This window comes from Meleagris gallopavo, chromosome 26 (assembly GCF_000146605.3).
Source record: "Meleagris gallopavo isolate NT-WF06-2002-E0010 breed Aviagen turkey brand Nicholas breeding stock chromosome 26, Turkey_5.1, whole genome shotgun sequence".
Taxonomy (NCBI): Eukaryota; Metazoa; Chordata; class Aves; order Galliformes; family Phasianidae; genus Meleagris; species Meleagris gallopavo.
The window spans coordinates 5326472-5342687 of record NC_015036.2 but is presented as its reverse complement, the minus strand read 5'-3'; the positions used below and the strand labels follow the sequence as shown (position 1 = coordinate 5342687).

The 16216-nt window shown below is 46.4% G+C and overlaps 1 protein-coding gene across 1 annotated transcript in view; it reads right to left on the bottom strand.

Annotated features, from left to right (window-relative positions):
• Positions 1-16216, bottom strand: part of CEP164 (centrosomal protein 164) — a 36390-nt gene that overhangs the window by 4280 nt on the left and 15894 nt on the right. The window contains 18 exon segments of the mRNA XM_031556846.1: positions 5-261; positions 823-937; positions 1940-2047; positions 2503-2710; positions 2911-2978; positions 3400-3526; positions 3963-4141; positions 4510-4578; positions 4974-5057; positions 5272-5415; positions 5937-6059; positions 6336-6467; positions 6728-6805; positions 7375-7591; positions 7962-8093; positions 9335-9553; positions 11633-11782; positions 13346-13431. Coding sequence (XP_031412706.1) covers positions 5-261; positions 823-937; positions 1940-2047; positions 2503-2710; positions 2911-2978; positions 3400-3526; positions 3963-4141; positions 4510-4578; positions 4974-5057; positions 5272-5415; positions 5937-6059; positions 6336-6467; positions 6728-6805; positions 7375-7591; positions 7962-8093; positions 9335-9553; positions 11633-11782; positions 13346-13431 — 2496 coding nt within the window.

Sequence of the window (16216 nt, the reverse complement as noted above, 5' to 3'; positions counted from 1 at the left end):
GCACAGACACCCCAGCAGTGGGCCTCGAGGAGGCACCTGTCTGCAATCCTGCCAAGGTGGAATACGTAGAAAGAGGAATGCTGTCACAGGGAACCTGCAGAGGCACCTGTGTTGAAGTGAAGAGCGGGGGCTGAAGGGTGTTCAGAGAACTCAGAACACCAAGGACCCCATTCAGTTCGTGGGTGATGTGCTGCACAGAGTTTGTCAAGTACTGGATCTTGTCCTGCTGTAGGGCGATCTGTACCTCTGTTCTCAGGTCAGCTAGCAGAGGAGAGAAGGGAAAAAAGATCACTGGAAAGGTGAGGGAGATACCGTCTCCTTATCAGGAGACTCACTTTGTGCTGTGCCACAGTGAGCTGAGTTTGATCAGTCTCTGCTCAGTGAGGCACAGAGCACCAGAGACAAAAATTAATTTGAAAGAAACAGAAGGCAAATAGCACAAGCAGCAGACATGGGAAACTGCACCAACTTCTCCTGACAGATGTGAGGAGGAAGCCTGGACACTGACAGAGCATGACAGCTCCATAGCAGCAGAGAAGGAATAGCTGAAGCCATGTTTTACACTCCACAGTAAAAATAAGGGTAGATTTAAGAGGCAAGTTCATGCACAGATTCCATCCCTCTCACACACCACTTCAGGCAGGAAATAAGTTTTTCAAGCAAAATGTTATATACAGAGCAGCCTCAGTCATAAATAGCAAGGCTGCTTTAGACTCAAATGAGTACAAACAGGAATAGCCTTAGATACAACTGGGAGGCAAAAGGGAAAGTCAGACTGCCAAAAGCACTGAGCACAGAGTATCAAACCAGTCAGAAACTTACACTTTGGCAGATGTATGTTTGCACTGGATATACTGTTTGTGTCCTCAGAGCTGCTGAGATCAAAGGTAACCATCTTCTTGCATGCAACACTCTTTAGTGTATCTTCATCTGAAAGCTGATAAGGGAAACATTGCAAATAAAGCCTGCTTTCTGTCTCTGCAACAGCAAAGCCATTGGACACTGCTTACAGCTCATCTACACAGGCAGGACTGCATGGTCATGCACGGAACAGGTGAAAATAGAGTCTTGAGACTCCAACAGCAATATTTGAAAAGTAAAGAGACTGTGTGGTCTCTGAAAAAAGCACGTGCATTCACTGGAGGCCAAGTTTAACAGCGGCATGAAGCAGCCCTTCCACGCCGAAGTCAAGATGTTCTGTGCATCAAATATGCCTTATAGTTCTTGCATGGCTGGGTCATCTCTTTGCACCAACAGAAAGTGCTTGACCACCAGAAGTCTTCTGCATTCACATCTACACTGCTGCTCTAAGGCCACATGCTCACAAGCAGAGCTGGACACATTCCAAGGTCTGTCCTGAACAGGAAAATAAAGTGGATTCTACCTCACATGAGGTGACCTGCACTCCTTCTCTCTAGGCAAAAATCATGCAGATTTTTCAGGTTGCTTTCTGGGTCATATGCTTAATGCCGAGTTCAGATGTCACCAGCAAAGGGAAATACTTGCCATCTTGCCCAAGTTACAGACCTTGTATAGAATACCTAACAATTCTAGTTAAGAGTTCAGTTTATATTGTAATCTGCATATCAGCGTCAACATGGATTTGCTTCTGATCTAAGAAGCTTTGAGGGCTCATTTAGCAGATTTTTTTCCAACCAACTCAAACCCTGATGCCAGTAGCCTTGACTGGCAAGCTGCAATCATGGGACAAACTCTCCATCTCAAACCTCAGACCCGGTGAATCATGTGCACCATAGTCATTCTCTCCAGCTCTTTGTCTCGCCTACTCTCTCCCACTCTTCTCACAGACCCATCACTCTGCTCTCAAAGCACAACTCCGCCAAGAGCTCTGCAGAGACTCCTGCCTGTGGGAGGAGGCCAACAGCTCTGCAAACTGGGAGCGCAGCTGGGCAGGTCCAAGCAGGATGCTTGTGCTTACCTCCTCCAGCAGGGAGGACTCCAGCTGGCTTAGCTTCTCTTCCTTCTTCTTCAGCAGCACCTGTCCTTTCCGCATAGCCGACTTCATCTTGTCCAGCTGCTTGGCTTCCTGCAGTGGATCAAACAGCAATGCCAAGGAGGAAAATTACCCAAGAACAACAGGAAATTATCTACTTTAGTGGTCACGGTGATTTTCACCATCTCATTTCTACTTGGCACAAGAAATCATGCTGCTGGATTAAAACTGCTCCCAAGTCCTACAGAGCAACAAAAAGGAATGTGCAGAAGGGAAAGAACAAGGCTAAGGCAACATCGCTCCAAGGAAATAGGGGTGTCACTTCCTAATCCTGCAGAGTCAACAGCTTTGCAGCAAGGATCTGCAAATAGGAGTGCTCTGTCAATGAAGGAAATGAAGACCTTTTCCCTGTCTTTGGTTGATGTATCAGCAGAACTGACAAGTACTCAGGGATCAGTTTTCAAGCAAGAGTGAGGCTGCTACAGAGCTACAACTGTGAACTTGTCCCTGCTGATGGGATGGATGCCTGCCAGTGCTCAGTGACTCACCTCTTCCAGGTTCTTGCGCATTCCCTCCAGGAGCTGGGAGTTGTCTGGATCTTGCACCACCTCCTGTGCTTTCTGCACATCTTGGTGCCACTGCTGCTTTGCAGCTTTCAGTGCTGTGTGTCTTTTCCTCATGGAATGGGTCTGACGCACCAGGAATTCCTTGGCTTTTCTGATGGAGATTCCTTCAGCAGAGATGTAACTTTTGACTCTATAAGAAACAGGTACAATTCTGGCTTTTTGTGCTGGCCTTTCCATCCAGTAAGCCTCATGCAGATCGCTCCCCAAAATAAACTGTATGTGCAATGCATATAAAACTCAAGCAAAAACATCTGCTTCTAAAACCCAAGGGAAAAAAAAAACAACCAAGAGAATCACATTTTCTGAAGTAGCTGGTATACAGATACTCACTGATCAAATTGGAAGTTGCTGTCTTCATGGCTTTGAGAAGGCGGGGAAGCAGGCTCTCTGGATGAATGCTGAAGAGTGGAAACATTTCAAAAACTGATAGATATGCACAAGAAAATGGAACCCTAGGACCCCATTAGAATCAAATTAGGGGCAAAAATGGATGTCTGGATGACATCACTGTATTATTGCCCTGATCCAAGACTAATGCTGGGGATATTTTTTTATGTGCTATTTTAAGTAAGAGACGTTTCCATCTCCGACTCAAGTCCTGCTTTTGACTTCAAGGGCACTCAGGCATCCCACACTCCTCTTCCCCTAATAATAGGCAGAAAGCAACAAGGAGTACAAAACATTGATGTCTTCCGGCAAAGAAGAATGCATCAATGCATCTGAAACAAGCTTAGGCAGAAAGAGCCAAGGCTGGAATTTTCACAAAGTTACAGCCTCAGATCTCACAAGGCAAATGCCTTTGCAAACAGCTCTACTCACAGCATGAATAGTTTCTCTCAGGTCTTCAACATGGAGCTCAGCTTTCCTTCTGGGAGACTCCGCACTTTCTTCTGCCTCCAATTCTTTCAAAGTCTCCTGCTTGCTCCTGACAGCTGCCTCAAGCTCACTGCCACATGAAAAGGCAACAATGGCAGCAATTCATTAGACTGCAGGTCCTCCTAGCCCAGTAAACTACCAGCAAGTGTCCAAAGCAACCTCCAGATTCCAGAAAGGAAAGGGCCAGACATGAAAGACAAGCGGGAACACAAACATGCTGACGACAAGGATTCACAACAGCTTACAGCTGCTGTCTCATACAGTTTCCCACATACAGGAATAAATACAAATAAGAGACTTCATATAGCAGTTTGCAGATACAGACTTCTATATCCAGGGCTGGGGTACATCAGCCACTAGCAAAGCAGTTTGACAACTACCATTAAGACAACCTACTGCCACTGCTCTTAGACACAGCTGAACTGCTTGTGCAACAGCTCCAGACAACACCAGTAACCAGGTAGATTTTGAGCACTAGAGGAAATCTCTCACACATATACACACACCTGATACGTTTCTGCAGCCTCTGGCTTCGAGTCTGCAACAAGTCCACCTGGGCCTCCAGCTCAGCTTTCTGATCCTGGAGCTCTTCAAGAGCCTTACGCAGTTGCCAGATGGACTCAAGAAGGTTGGCGTGCTCCTTCCGATTCTCCTCTAGACGGAGTTGAGAAGTTAAAGCAGCTTCCTAGCAACAAACAAAAAAAATCTCTCAGGCTTCCCTGACAGTGGAGCGAATGCACATTGCCTGCAAGAGATTTTTGCTATCTGGCTCACAGTTCATGGAAGGTCCCAGAGCTACAAACACACATCACACATCAATCCTAAGGGAACAAGACTGCCTGCTCTTTTTGGGAAATACCTCTGAGCTAACCAAACTCCCAGCAGGAAGACTCTCCAGGTCAAGCCAAAGGGGCAGGAAGGAATTTGCAAACTCACAGTTTAGAAAACAACATAGCTTTCATTTTTTAAGCCATGGTTCTATCTAGTGCGTTCCCCTCCCCCTCCCCAAAACCAAAGCAGCACAGATCCTTTCCAGAGCCAAGGCATGCATACATCTCTTTCTCGCTCAGTCCGTTTGTCTTCATCTAGCAGCTGCTGCTTTTTCCTTCTCAGGGACTCCTCCTAGACACAGCAAAAAAAGCAGGTGACTATCAGAACACAGAGATACCAGTAGAGGAGACTGCTGATGCTCAACAACACTTGAAATACAGAGGTCAGGCCTAATTCTCAAGATAATTCAAGATTACCTGAACACTGTTCTCCGTTTTGCTTCATCCCATCCTGTAAGTGACAGGACTCACATACTGCCTCCCAAAACAGAGGAGAACTCCCAAGGCACTGACTTTCACCACAAATACCACTAACTGTGAGACTGTGCTACTAAGAACACTCAGCCCTCACGACAAAAGTTTTTATCTTGAAACCTGGTAACTTGGGTGGCAGATACAACCCATGAGGAAGCAGCTGGGGAGCAGCTCAGGTAAGGAAATGTCTCAAGTCCAACACAGCTGACTCACCTGGCTAAGGAGCTGCATTGATCTTGCTTTAATGTTCTTTGCACGTATTTCAAGCTCATTTTCTGAATCCTGGAGTCTTCTTTGCTGCACAGAGATGTCAACTTAAAGAGTGAATGGCACAAGCTCCTCACCCACCAGGCAGAGCTCTGCCACCAGAGCTATTAGCAAAAAATACCAGGAGAGAATGATCTGCCACTTGTATTTCTGTTGGCTACAGAGGGTGGCAGGTGCACGGAGGTGTCACAGGACCCAGGCCAAAGCAGCCAAGTCCCGAACTGCCAAGCAGTGCTCTCCTCACCTTCTCCCCATGCCTGTGCTGCAATGCGGCCAGACGTTCATCCAGCTCTGCCTGCAGAGTTTTCACCTCCACTTCATGAAGCTGTCGGAGGCGTGCCATCTCACCTCGCAGGCCTTCAAACAGCTCTGCTCTTTGCTTTCTTTCCTGTCACAGAATACAAACAAGAAAAGGCGGCTGAGCAAAGCTCTTCAGCAAGCCATGAACACAGAGGACACACGCTCTGTATAACCAGCTCATCACACAACATGTCCTTACCAAATAACAATTTCAGCAAGATTAAAGCCTGCTGCTTATAGGCACAATATCGTTATGAAGATGGCTCAGGAAAGAAGAAATGACCATGATAGTCTAGGGCTTTGTCACACACTGCTGACTGTGTGACAGGAAGCTTTTCAGAACAGGCAACTAAAAAACCATTAAAAAGCTTCTCTAATACAGAAGTCCACAAATGCACGTGGAAGCTGCTTGCAGAATGCTTTGACAGGTTAACCTCATAAGCTGAGCCTCACACAGGTTACACAGCAGCAAAACCACTAACACAAATGAGATGTCCCAGTTCTAGGAGTGGCAGAGATAAGCAGCGCTGGCAAGCAGCAGTGCCAGCCCAGGTACAGTCCAGCTGACCAACAGTGATCTCCCAGTCCATTACCCTTCCCCAGAAGTACCTCCTCTTCATACTGATCCTGAATCCTTGCTAGGACCTCCTGGTGCTCCTCCTTCATCCTCTCCATTTTCCTCTCATGGTCTTTTTCCACTTCATGGCGTTTCTCACTCATAAGCTCACTGAGCTGCAATGATGACACAAAGAGGCTTCACTGAATCACTGCACTGGCTCCCCAAGAGAGCAGCTTCCCACACGAACAGAAGGGCTGAGAACCTTGCAAGTGGGATCAGGCCACAGCCTAGATAGCAGCAAACAAGCACTCTGCGAAAGGAGATGCTGCAGGAGTGTCCCTTCCCCGGTGCGCACCACTGTCACCCCTGGGCAGGGGACTCTGCATCTCAGACCTCACCAAACATCAATGGAGGACAAAGAACTCTCAGCATCCAAGATGAATACTTGCCTCACGTTCATATTCTGCTACTTGGTATGCTTTCTGCTGCACTTTCTCCTCTGCTCTCTGCAAGTCTTCACGCAACCAAGCCTCCTGACTCCTCTGTGCCTCCGCTATCTGGGTTTGCAGGCTAGAAGTGACCTGCCATGAAAACCACCCACAGAGACTTGTCACCCTTCTGACAAGATCTCTCTAGTGTCCTCCTACAGAGATCAAGAAGCATGGCAAAGATCAATGTGTACAGTCCCACCACCCTCTAACTTGGAACATGCCCAAATACTGAGCCGGACCAGAACCATGTTTAGGAAGTAGAAAAAAAATGAATGCCACCCATCCCGCCCACTCCTGGAAATAGAGTGGAACAAAAAAGCAATTTACATTCTGGAGACACCATCTTTTACCTTTCGATGCTTCTCTTCTGCTGCAGATTTCAACTGCTGGAGTTCAGTTGCAAACTGTTTCTCTAGCTCCTCTGCAGCCTACAGGAACACAAGCCAAACAGTCTGCTGACAATCCTTCATTTATAGGGACATGCCACACAAGGTGCAGTCGCAATTAACTTCTATCCACAAGCATCAAAAGCACAGTGAATCCCTTTCAAAACAATTAATACGCAGTATACTCTCTGGATGTTTTCCCTTCCAGAAGATATCAGTGGATCTCAGACATGCCATCCCACGGAAGGACTATCAGCTGCTCTATTCAAGAACCTCAAGCCTCCCAGAGTGCGAAAGCAACACCCAAGAGGTATTCTAGCCTGATAAGGTTTGCTTTCACTTGGCCAAGAAAAATAATATTTTTTTTCCCTTCAGAAGCAATGTAGCCACTCAAATAACTATTTAATCCCTTCTGTAACAAAACAAGGGGAGCACTCCCCAGCCCAGTCACAAACCAGCATGGCAAACATCTTTCCCTTGCGTTTTAACGGAGTCATTATCAAAGCACATGCAGGTGTTACTTAATCTTATTTAACTTTAGCATTGCAGTGCAAGCCAAGTCAGCATAAACAGCAAGGGTCTGGCTCTAGTTGGTAACAAATGAGTCTCACCTTTTTCTTTTCCATTTCTAATCTCTCCTTAAGCTCCCTTAGGAATTGTTCCTTCTCTTTTTCTAGCCTGATTGTTTCTTTCTGTTGAGCTTCCTCCATTTCCAGCTTCATTTTCTCCAAAGCAAGCAGCTTCTTCCTCTCCATGTTCTCCTTCTCCATTACCTGCAAAGACTCCCATTCTTCTCTTAGTTTTTGCAATGCCAGCTCTTGCTCTGCCCTGGTAGGGTTACAACAAGAGTAGAGGAGCCAGTCAGAATTTGGTACTTTAACATTGGGCTCCATTTAGGAACCAGAGCTAAGAGAAGATCAGACATGAAAACTCCAGAAGAAGTTGAGAGCCAATGTACAATTTGAACAAGTGAATCAGCAAAGGCCTTGGAAATAAACAACAAACAGCATCATAGTTGGGTCCTCATGGTTCCTAGCTTTCTAACAAGGCAAGGCAGCAGGCAGCAGCTACGGGAAGCTCAGGCTGGCTAGAACACCTCAAGTGGATGCTGATGGCATGCAAGATGCTTCCCACTCAAACCCACAGTTTATGTCCCTAGGGATGGCAGCTTCCTGCTTGTTGTGGCAAAACTTTTCACCTGATCTTCTCCTTCTCTGCCTCAGTCTCAGAGGTGATGGCGGCTCGTAGCCTTGAGAGTCTTTCAGTTTCCTCCTTTCTCACACGTAATTCTTCCTCCTCACAAACCTTTGCCAAATCCTCTTTCAGTGTCCTGAGAGACGAGCAGCCAGGAGGAAGAAAAAAAAGAGGGGAAAAAAAAAATAATAAAAGGTTCAGGAAGCTCTAATGTCTTCAAACCACATCCCCAAGGCATACATATCAGCTCCCACTCACTGCACCTGCCTGAGAAATGCATTCCCAAGGTTCCAGACAGTTAATTCCCTTCCATACCTTCACAGTCTGGCTGCTGGTAGAGGAGACACAGCCCCTGAGCAGCAAGCTCCCGTGGTGTATTTTAAAGGCTCACTACATTGTCATCATAGGTGGCACTTTTTTCCCCAGGTATGTAAAAATCAGCTCTATGAAATGAAGGCAGATTCCCAGCCAAGGTAGCTGGATGCATTAGTATAAAGCTTCATGCTTTTGCACAACACCCTTTTTCCCACTGCTTAGACATTTCTCCCTTCAGGTACAGTTTTTGTCCTCTTTTGCACCGAAGGCAGCATTCCCACAGTGCTTCATATCAAGGCAACCTATTCTGGCTGCCTGTGTGCTGATAAGAGCTTATCTGGGATGGCCCTGATGTCTATAATACAGGTTTTGAGAGAAAAGTCCCCCAGAACAGAGGACACCACTCCTATTGCTGTTCTGCTCCCTGGGTTGCCATTAGATCTTCTTGCATTGGCTGGGTTTTGCACGTAGAAATCCATGCCCTATTCCTTAAAGTCTTGTTTGGAAGTCCTCCTGTAATACATGCAGTACCAGAGCTTCAAATAGTTCCTCTGGGGTAACCTCATCTTCTCTAATGCCCCAATTTCCAGCCCTATTACTACCACTTAGACCAAGATTTGAAAGTCTGCCAGGTGGTAAAGCTCCAAGCAGTGAACTAGAAACTTTTCCCAGGTTAACAATAAGAGACAAGTTCACAGCTCTATGAAAGTTGCATGTATATCGAATCATAGCTCTTCTGACAGGACACAAGGAAGATGCTCTCTTGCCTGTACGAGGGAGAAAGCTTTCCTCAGGCAGACTGCACTCTGCTTTGAGCATTTGCAGCACTGAGAGCAGACCACTACCCATTTCAGGATGTGCAGATTCCTATTATCACTGTCAGGATGGAGCCCCGTGCTCCTTTTCACCTCAAGAGCTCTATTCTTGCCTCCTTCACCCACAGCTCCACAAAGCAGCTCCTGTTTCACGGTGGCCCATAACACAGCACAAACTTGCTGCCACCAGCAATGAATCACACCTGGGAAAGACTCAGGAGGAGAAATAGGAAAAACAAAAGAGTACCTGAGGGATTTTTCTTTTTGCTCATAAAGCTTCTGAGTTTCTTCCTCCTCCCGTAGCCTCATTTCCTCTTGGAATTGCTGGATTTTCTCCTTCTTTGCTTGCAGTAAGCGTGTTTTGTCTTGTTCGACCTCGTTCTCCAGCTCCTTGGCTATTCCCTCCAGGGATTCTTCACTAGTCTGGGTCAAGGACTGCTCTTGTTTTATTTCTTTCTCAGGTTGCCTATCAAAAAGAAAAAGCTCCTTTGGCAAAAGGGTGAGAGAACTGAGTAACACAGTGGGAATGAGCAGCGTTCCCACACACAGCATCACCTCCAAACCAAAAATCTCAAAGCCACCTACTCCACAAGCTTTCCTCTCTATGAAGGGAAAGGAAATGCAGAATCTCCACTGGATTGCAGCCACTTTTTTTCTTTTTTTTTTTATTTGCTGCTGTGGAGCTCTTGCTGTTTTGCTCACAGGAGGTGAGGAACAGCAGTGGAGGCAGGTGAAGGGCACACATGTAGAAGACAAACTTGGTACAGAACTCATGCTGTCACAGTTCCCTACAACATGCCTGAAAAACAAATCCATTCCCATGCTTGCCAGCCAAACTCACCAGCCTTACATCCTGAACATTCCTGTGCTGCAGACACAGGAAAGCATTTTTTACAAGGCTATTGAGGAACAACAGCTCATCCTCCAAGCTTCAAGCAGCACTTTATCTCAGATAACAGCCTGGGGATGCGCCCAGGAACCACTGACTGCAACTCTCATTGACTTCTAAACTCTGACTGATAAATTAGACATAATCCTAACAGAACTTAGATCCTGAACGACTCTTATTTGGACCTGCTACAGCTCACCTCGTGAGGGAAACTCACCTCACAAAGGATCTAGCAGCTATGAAATCCTACCTAGGACCATAAAAGCAGATGCAATCAGCACCAGCTTCTAACCTAGGGATTGGCAATACGTTTCTAATGGGCCAGGTATTTTTCTGCAATTGCAATCTAAAGTGTGCTGGGAGTTTGCCAGCCCTAGGCAACAGAAAGCCCTAAGCTCTCCAAAAATTCAAAACCAATCTGTTTCTAATTAAGTTTCTTTTTTTTTTTTCAGACATAGAGTAGCAAAACTATAAGGTCTGAAAGAGGCTGAAAGGGAAGAGGGAGAAATGAAGATTAGTCTAAGGACAAAATTCTTATTCTGTGCTAGTGAAAGCTGAAGCAGCAAGGTCTTCTCATCGTGCCCCGAGACTGCTAGCATAAGGCAGAGATCTCTGTCTTGCCTGGAATCAGGGAAATAGCAGCTCTAGTAATATAACCTTGAGTCAGAGAGAAAAGGTTACTTGTGCAGCCATTAGCAAAAGAGCAGAGAGAGAGGAAAGGGTAGTAGGGTCCTGGAAAAAATCCTGTTTCACTACATGCTCCGGGCCAACTGCACAGATGCCTACAGGAGGTGTCATTTATCAGGCTGCTCTGCAAAGCACCTTAAGTACTAGCACCTAAAACTGTTCTTTTTGCCCAAATTTTTGTTTAAATAACTATCCAACCAACACATGCACATTTACACAATTTCAAATTTAAAAAAAAAAAGGAGATACTTGTCTTCAAACCAAAGATTGCTACTCCACCACTTTGTCTTGATAGATGCATTGCCTATTTTTTCCAATTACTTCTGCTGATCTGTCATTTGACACAGAAAGCAAAGTCAGCATGTTCACCTCTACTGAGAACTTTCATTGCAGTGAAACTGCAGGTACCTATCAGCAAACTCCACCAATTTAGTACTGTGACAGACCACTGGCTTTTGCAGAGAAACTGAGTTCTCCCATCTTCTGCTCTGACCTCATTATCCCAAACCAACCAGCGTTCCCAGTGACTCTAAAAGTGGGAGGATTTTTTCCCCTCCCTCCTTCCAATCTCAGTACTACTCAGCAAGCAAACTGCTGTGGAAAACTGTTTATCTTAGGTGTGTAAATGCTTAGCCTCATTAGTGATGCTGGGAAGGAGGCTTTTCCAAGTACAAAGCAAACAGATCTTTTTCCATACCACAGAGTCCTGTGCCACAGACCCCAAGGGCTGAGCTGCTGTTCTCACCCTCCGCAGGACAGACTGTTACCTCGGCACTCTTGCCAGGAGAACAGCTGCTTGGATTTGCATGCTGAGATGCTCTCAAGCTCTGCTGTGCCCACTAAACTGCATCAACTAGCGTGCCAGCCTCACGCAGTAACTTCAAATAAAGGGGAGCACAGGAGAAAAAAAAAAAAAAAGGACAAAAGCTGTTATGCATACAACACTAGGGACTTAAATGAAGCCCTTACTCTTTTTGCAGGGCAGCAAGTTCTTCCAGATCGATTAGGCTATCCGGCAATTCCTCCTCCAGCTGCAGGGCCACAGCCTCTTCTTGATTGGCATTTTCTAAAGCAACACACTTCTGCTCTGATGCTTCACAACCACTTTGATCCCTCTCACTTTGCAGCACAAAAAAGGTAACAGAATATCAGATTAGCATAGATTAGATTCTAGTGATTGCTCCAAGTAGACAAAGACAGAGGGAAGATGGGATGAGCAGCTGACTCAAGATGGGCAGTCTGCAGCACGAGCTCATGCCTGCCAAGGGGCTTCATTTGTCCAATACGGGGCTGCCAAAGCCCCAACAAAGCTCCAAACCATTCACACCACCTCGAGCACTGCCAGACTAACAGGCAGCTGAGGGTATAATTTGTCTGTCAACCTCAAAATGTCAAATATCTTTGCAGGATTACCTCCCTCTCTTTGCAAGTCCTTACAGAATTTCCCCAAGATAAATCAGCCCTATTAGTAACACTCACATTGTACTCTAAATTAGAGATGGAAATATATTGGCAGGCATGTTTACATCTATGGTTCTACTTCATCTTGGAAGCACAGAGAAGAGAGACTAAGCAAGCACAACGTAGCTGTACAGGCAGAGAGAGTAGAGAGGATTCATAGCTGGGAAGTAGGAACTAAGTAATAAAGAGAATTCCTTGGGCAGAACACATTTTTAGGGACCCTCGTGTGAACATCTCCTCCAAGCACAAAGCTGTGAATCCCAATTGCACACAGCCAGTCATTAAGATGGACTGCAGCTTCTTCTGTTCACAGGTTTTCCTGGCATAAGCAACAGCTTCTTCATTCCCAGTGCCCCAGAATGCTGTGTAGCTCTGTGTGGAGGCTAAGAGTTTTGACACAATTCATCTATAAATGCCACATGTTACAACTCTCAAAGGCAGAGCAGGATGCTCTAGAGACCACAGAGCCCTCTGCTCAGCACAGTATTACAGTCATTTCAAACAAGCTTCCACAAATAGGGGAAAATACCTCCCCTAGATAGTCTAGTCCTCATAGCAACCAAAGGTTGGGAAACCTGTGGTGCTCCTGGGGTTAGAGCTGTTGTGTTATAGAGATGTCCACAAAGCAGGATAACAAAATAGCTTAACATTTGTGCTTGGCCGAACAGAGACCAAGTGGCTCTAAGACTCCTCTAAGGAAGGAAGTGGAACTGAACTGTTCACTTTGGAGCTAAACTCTCCTGCCAAACCAGCACTGACTGGCCCCAGAACCTGCAAGGTTTGTTATCAGGCAATGGCTAGAGCCTAATTCACCTGTGTTAAATGCCACAAGGCAGAACATAATGAGAAAACAGACCATCATGGCAAGAGAGTGACTTCCACAGCCTTAGATAAAAGCCACATAGCTATAAGGGAAATGGAAAAGCCAGCTCCACATCTGGGGGTAGTCATGAGGAAGGGCAAGGCAGGCAGTTCTGCTGTCTTCCCAGCCAGAAGCTGAAACAATGCTGAAATCTGCTGAGGTGATACTAAAGGGGTGGTGGGAGAAAAGAAAGATTGAATGGAAGAGACTCCGTGAGACACTGCAGGAACTCAGAGTGCTCTACAGGGAACTCCCTGTACAGATTACAGTGACCTGAGCACAGCAGGACAGACAAGACAGGAAAGTCACTGGGAGCTAGAGCTGTCTATGCCTCCTTTCTAGTTCTGTTTGTACCGTACCTCGCAGCAGCTTTTGTTCTTTTGCTTTGCTCTTCATCTATACTGGCTTTGCTTTGGTCTTTTTCCTCTTCTCCCAGCTCCTGGGCCTGCAGGTAAAAGCAAATAGTGGGGAGTTTGCTGGTTCCTTTACCATCAAAGCCTCCCAGGACCTTACAGTGGCTCCACCAAAAAGCAGGAGCACTCTGGTCTAAAGCACCAAGCCCAGGGACTAAAGTGCATCCAAAGGGCATTCCAGAATGCCCAGCTGAATGCATTAATTTCCTCTCTTGCATGTAACCAAGGTCCTGAGATACCGTGGGAACACATGGAGGAATGGCTCCATCAGCACAGAGACATCAGGGAGCTCAGCTCTCCAGGTTGTGTTACTATTATTGGTCTCAGGGTTGTTTTTTTCAGTACAGAAGATGAACTCTCTGCCAGCACACAGCACTCTCAACATCAGCTTTGGTTGTTTATTTCCCCCCAGAGGTCATCTTACATATCCAAGTAACCATAAACTGTCTGAATAATGTAGGACAAATCTTTTAAAGCAGGAATGTCACATATACAAACATGAAATCATGTACTATGGCCATAAAGAAAACCTATGCATCGATTGTGATCAGAATTACAATAGTCCTGCCTTGAATCCTGGTTCCCAAACAGACCACGATGGGCACTATACTATACAGTCACACCTACCCAGAGACTTCTGACCACCCCCTCCACAACAGATCAGTCTGGATGCTGCTGACTGAACCGGTCCCTCAATAACATGCTCAGAGTGACTTCAGGTGGCTTACTTATGAAATAGGAAATACTTAAAATAACAAATACTTCAATATAATATAGCCAACTGTTCCTATTCCCACCTGCCATGTACCAGGCACCTCTATCCCTCCAGCAAGGACACACACACACACACACACACACACACGTGTAATTCACCCAAGGAAGGGGAAACAGGCCCCCTCTCAAACTCTCAGTCCTACATGAGAAAGAACCAACAGCCCATCCTGCCTGATGGGATTTCTGAACACTACATATGGGTCCCCAGGGCCCATCCAGAAATTCCAGGGGACCACACATAGCAGGTGAGCTCAGACCTTGCCATGCAGGAATGTAATGTGGAGCAGGGCCAAAACAACACAATTAAAACAGCAGTAATTTATGCAAATGTTCAGCAGAGCAAACAGCGGAAGGATTCCCTGCAAGTGCTGTCACCTTCCATCACATCAGCCTGGTCAGAACTCTCCCAGCAGCTCCCCACCTCTCCAGCCTAAATAATGACTTCAATTCCTGAGAATTGAGGAGCCCAGAAAACATCACCTGGCTCAAAACAGGATCTGTCACTGCTGCCTGTGAGAGGAAAGCAGCCAGAAAAACAAAGAATGAGATCTTCTGGGGAATAAAGATGATGACTTACAGGTTACACTGCTGAGCCCATGCCTGGGACCTCTTCCGGATTCCTGCCCAACATACCTTCCCAGAGCAGTCCCTCCCCAGAAATCCCAGACTCTAGGAATATACAGACATATCTGGAAAGGTGAACAGAACACGTGCCTCCAGGGAACAAGGGTTGGATTTTAAGCCCTGCCTGTGAAATTCCCAGAGCCTTAACCCTCTTGTTGTTCCAGGACCACCAGCAGACCCTGGGAAGCACTGAGTACTGCTGGCAGCTTGGTTTTCTGTCCTGCTCAACACCAGGCTGAGACCCACAGGAAAGATGTCACACACTCACAATACAAAGCCAGGATAACAGATAATAGGCTGTCTCCTCTTGGTACAGCAAAGTCCCCAAGAGGCCTTGAGAGGAGGATTTCTATGGTCTCCAGCACGTGACAGCTCCAATGCTGTGCCTGCTTCCAGCTCCTCGCCACCATCACCCTCAGATGGTAACAATGCCAGCAAAGCAGGATGCCAGCACTTTAAATGCCTGCTAAGTGAAGGGTGAAAGGAGCAACCTTCCCATTGCCAGCAGAGAAGTTAAGTCTAGCAGAGAGCAGCCCACACTGCCTCTGCAATCTAACACAGCTCCTGCCAAAACACGCTAACCAAAAGCCTCCAATGTCGTGCATATGTAGCGCCATTGAAGAGATCTTTTTTATATAAAAAAAAAAGAATATTTTGCCAGTATATTCAAAGCAAGGCAAGTTCACTACATGGAAATAAACACATTCCAACAATCTGGAGTCTCATTTTGAAATAGCCTCTGTCTTTTGAACAAAAGAGCAGCTGCAGTTCTGCGGGGGGCACCATTTCACATCCACCTCTCCCTCCTCAAGACAAGGCTGTAAAAAACTCAAAAACGTGTCTGCTCCAACAAGACATTTGTATGCACGATGACTGTGCTGTAGCAAGAGGGAAAGGGGGGAGAACACAGCAGGCATATGTTTTGTTTTCCCTTCACATCTGATTATGCTCATTATTAGGCACAAGAGGACAGGTGTATTCTCCAGACAACCTAACAAACTGGATTGCTCCTCTCTGCTGGACAGGTGGTGAGTTTGCCACTCAAGGTCTCCTCCAATGCAGCTGATCAACTCACTTACAATCAGAGCAAGGCTGAGTAAACCCCAGCTGGAGCCTGACCCTCTGCCTCGCTGTGCAGCATGCTCTTCCAGCCAACGCGCTGATGAGCCGAGATGGTGCAGGAGGGGGATAGCTGGGAGAGCTCAATAGGAGCGTGGGGCTGAGAAGGACGACTTGGCAACACGCTGAGAAGACGAGGATAAAAATCTCAAGAGGCACAGCAATCCTCAGTCACAACTGCCCTAACGTAGCTACATATGGGGCCAGCGTGATACAGGAAGCAGATGTGTACGTGCATATGTACCCTCCTTCATATGCCACAGAGTGACTGGAAGGACCCTGTTGTTTCCTCTGCATGAA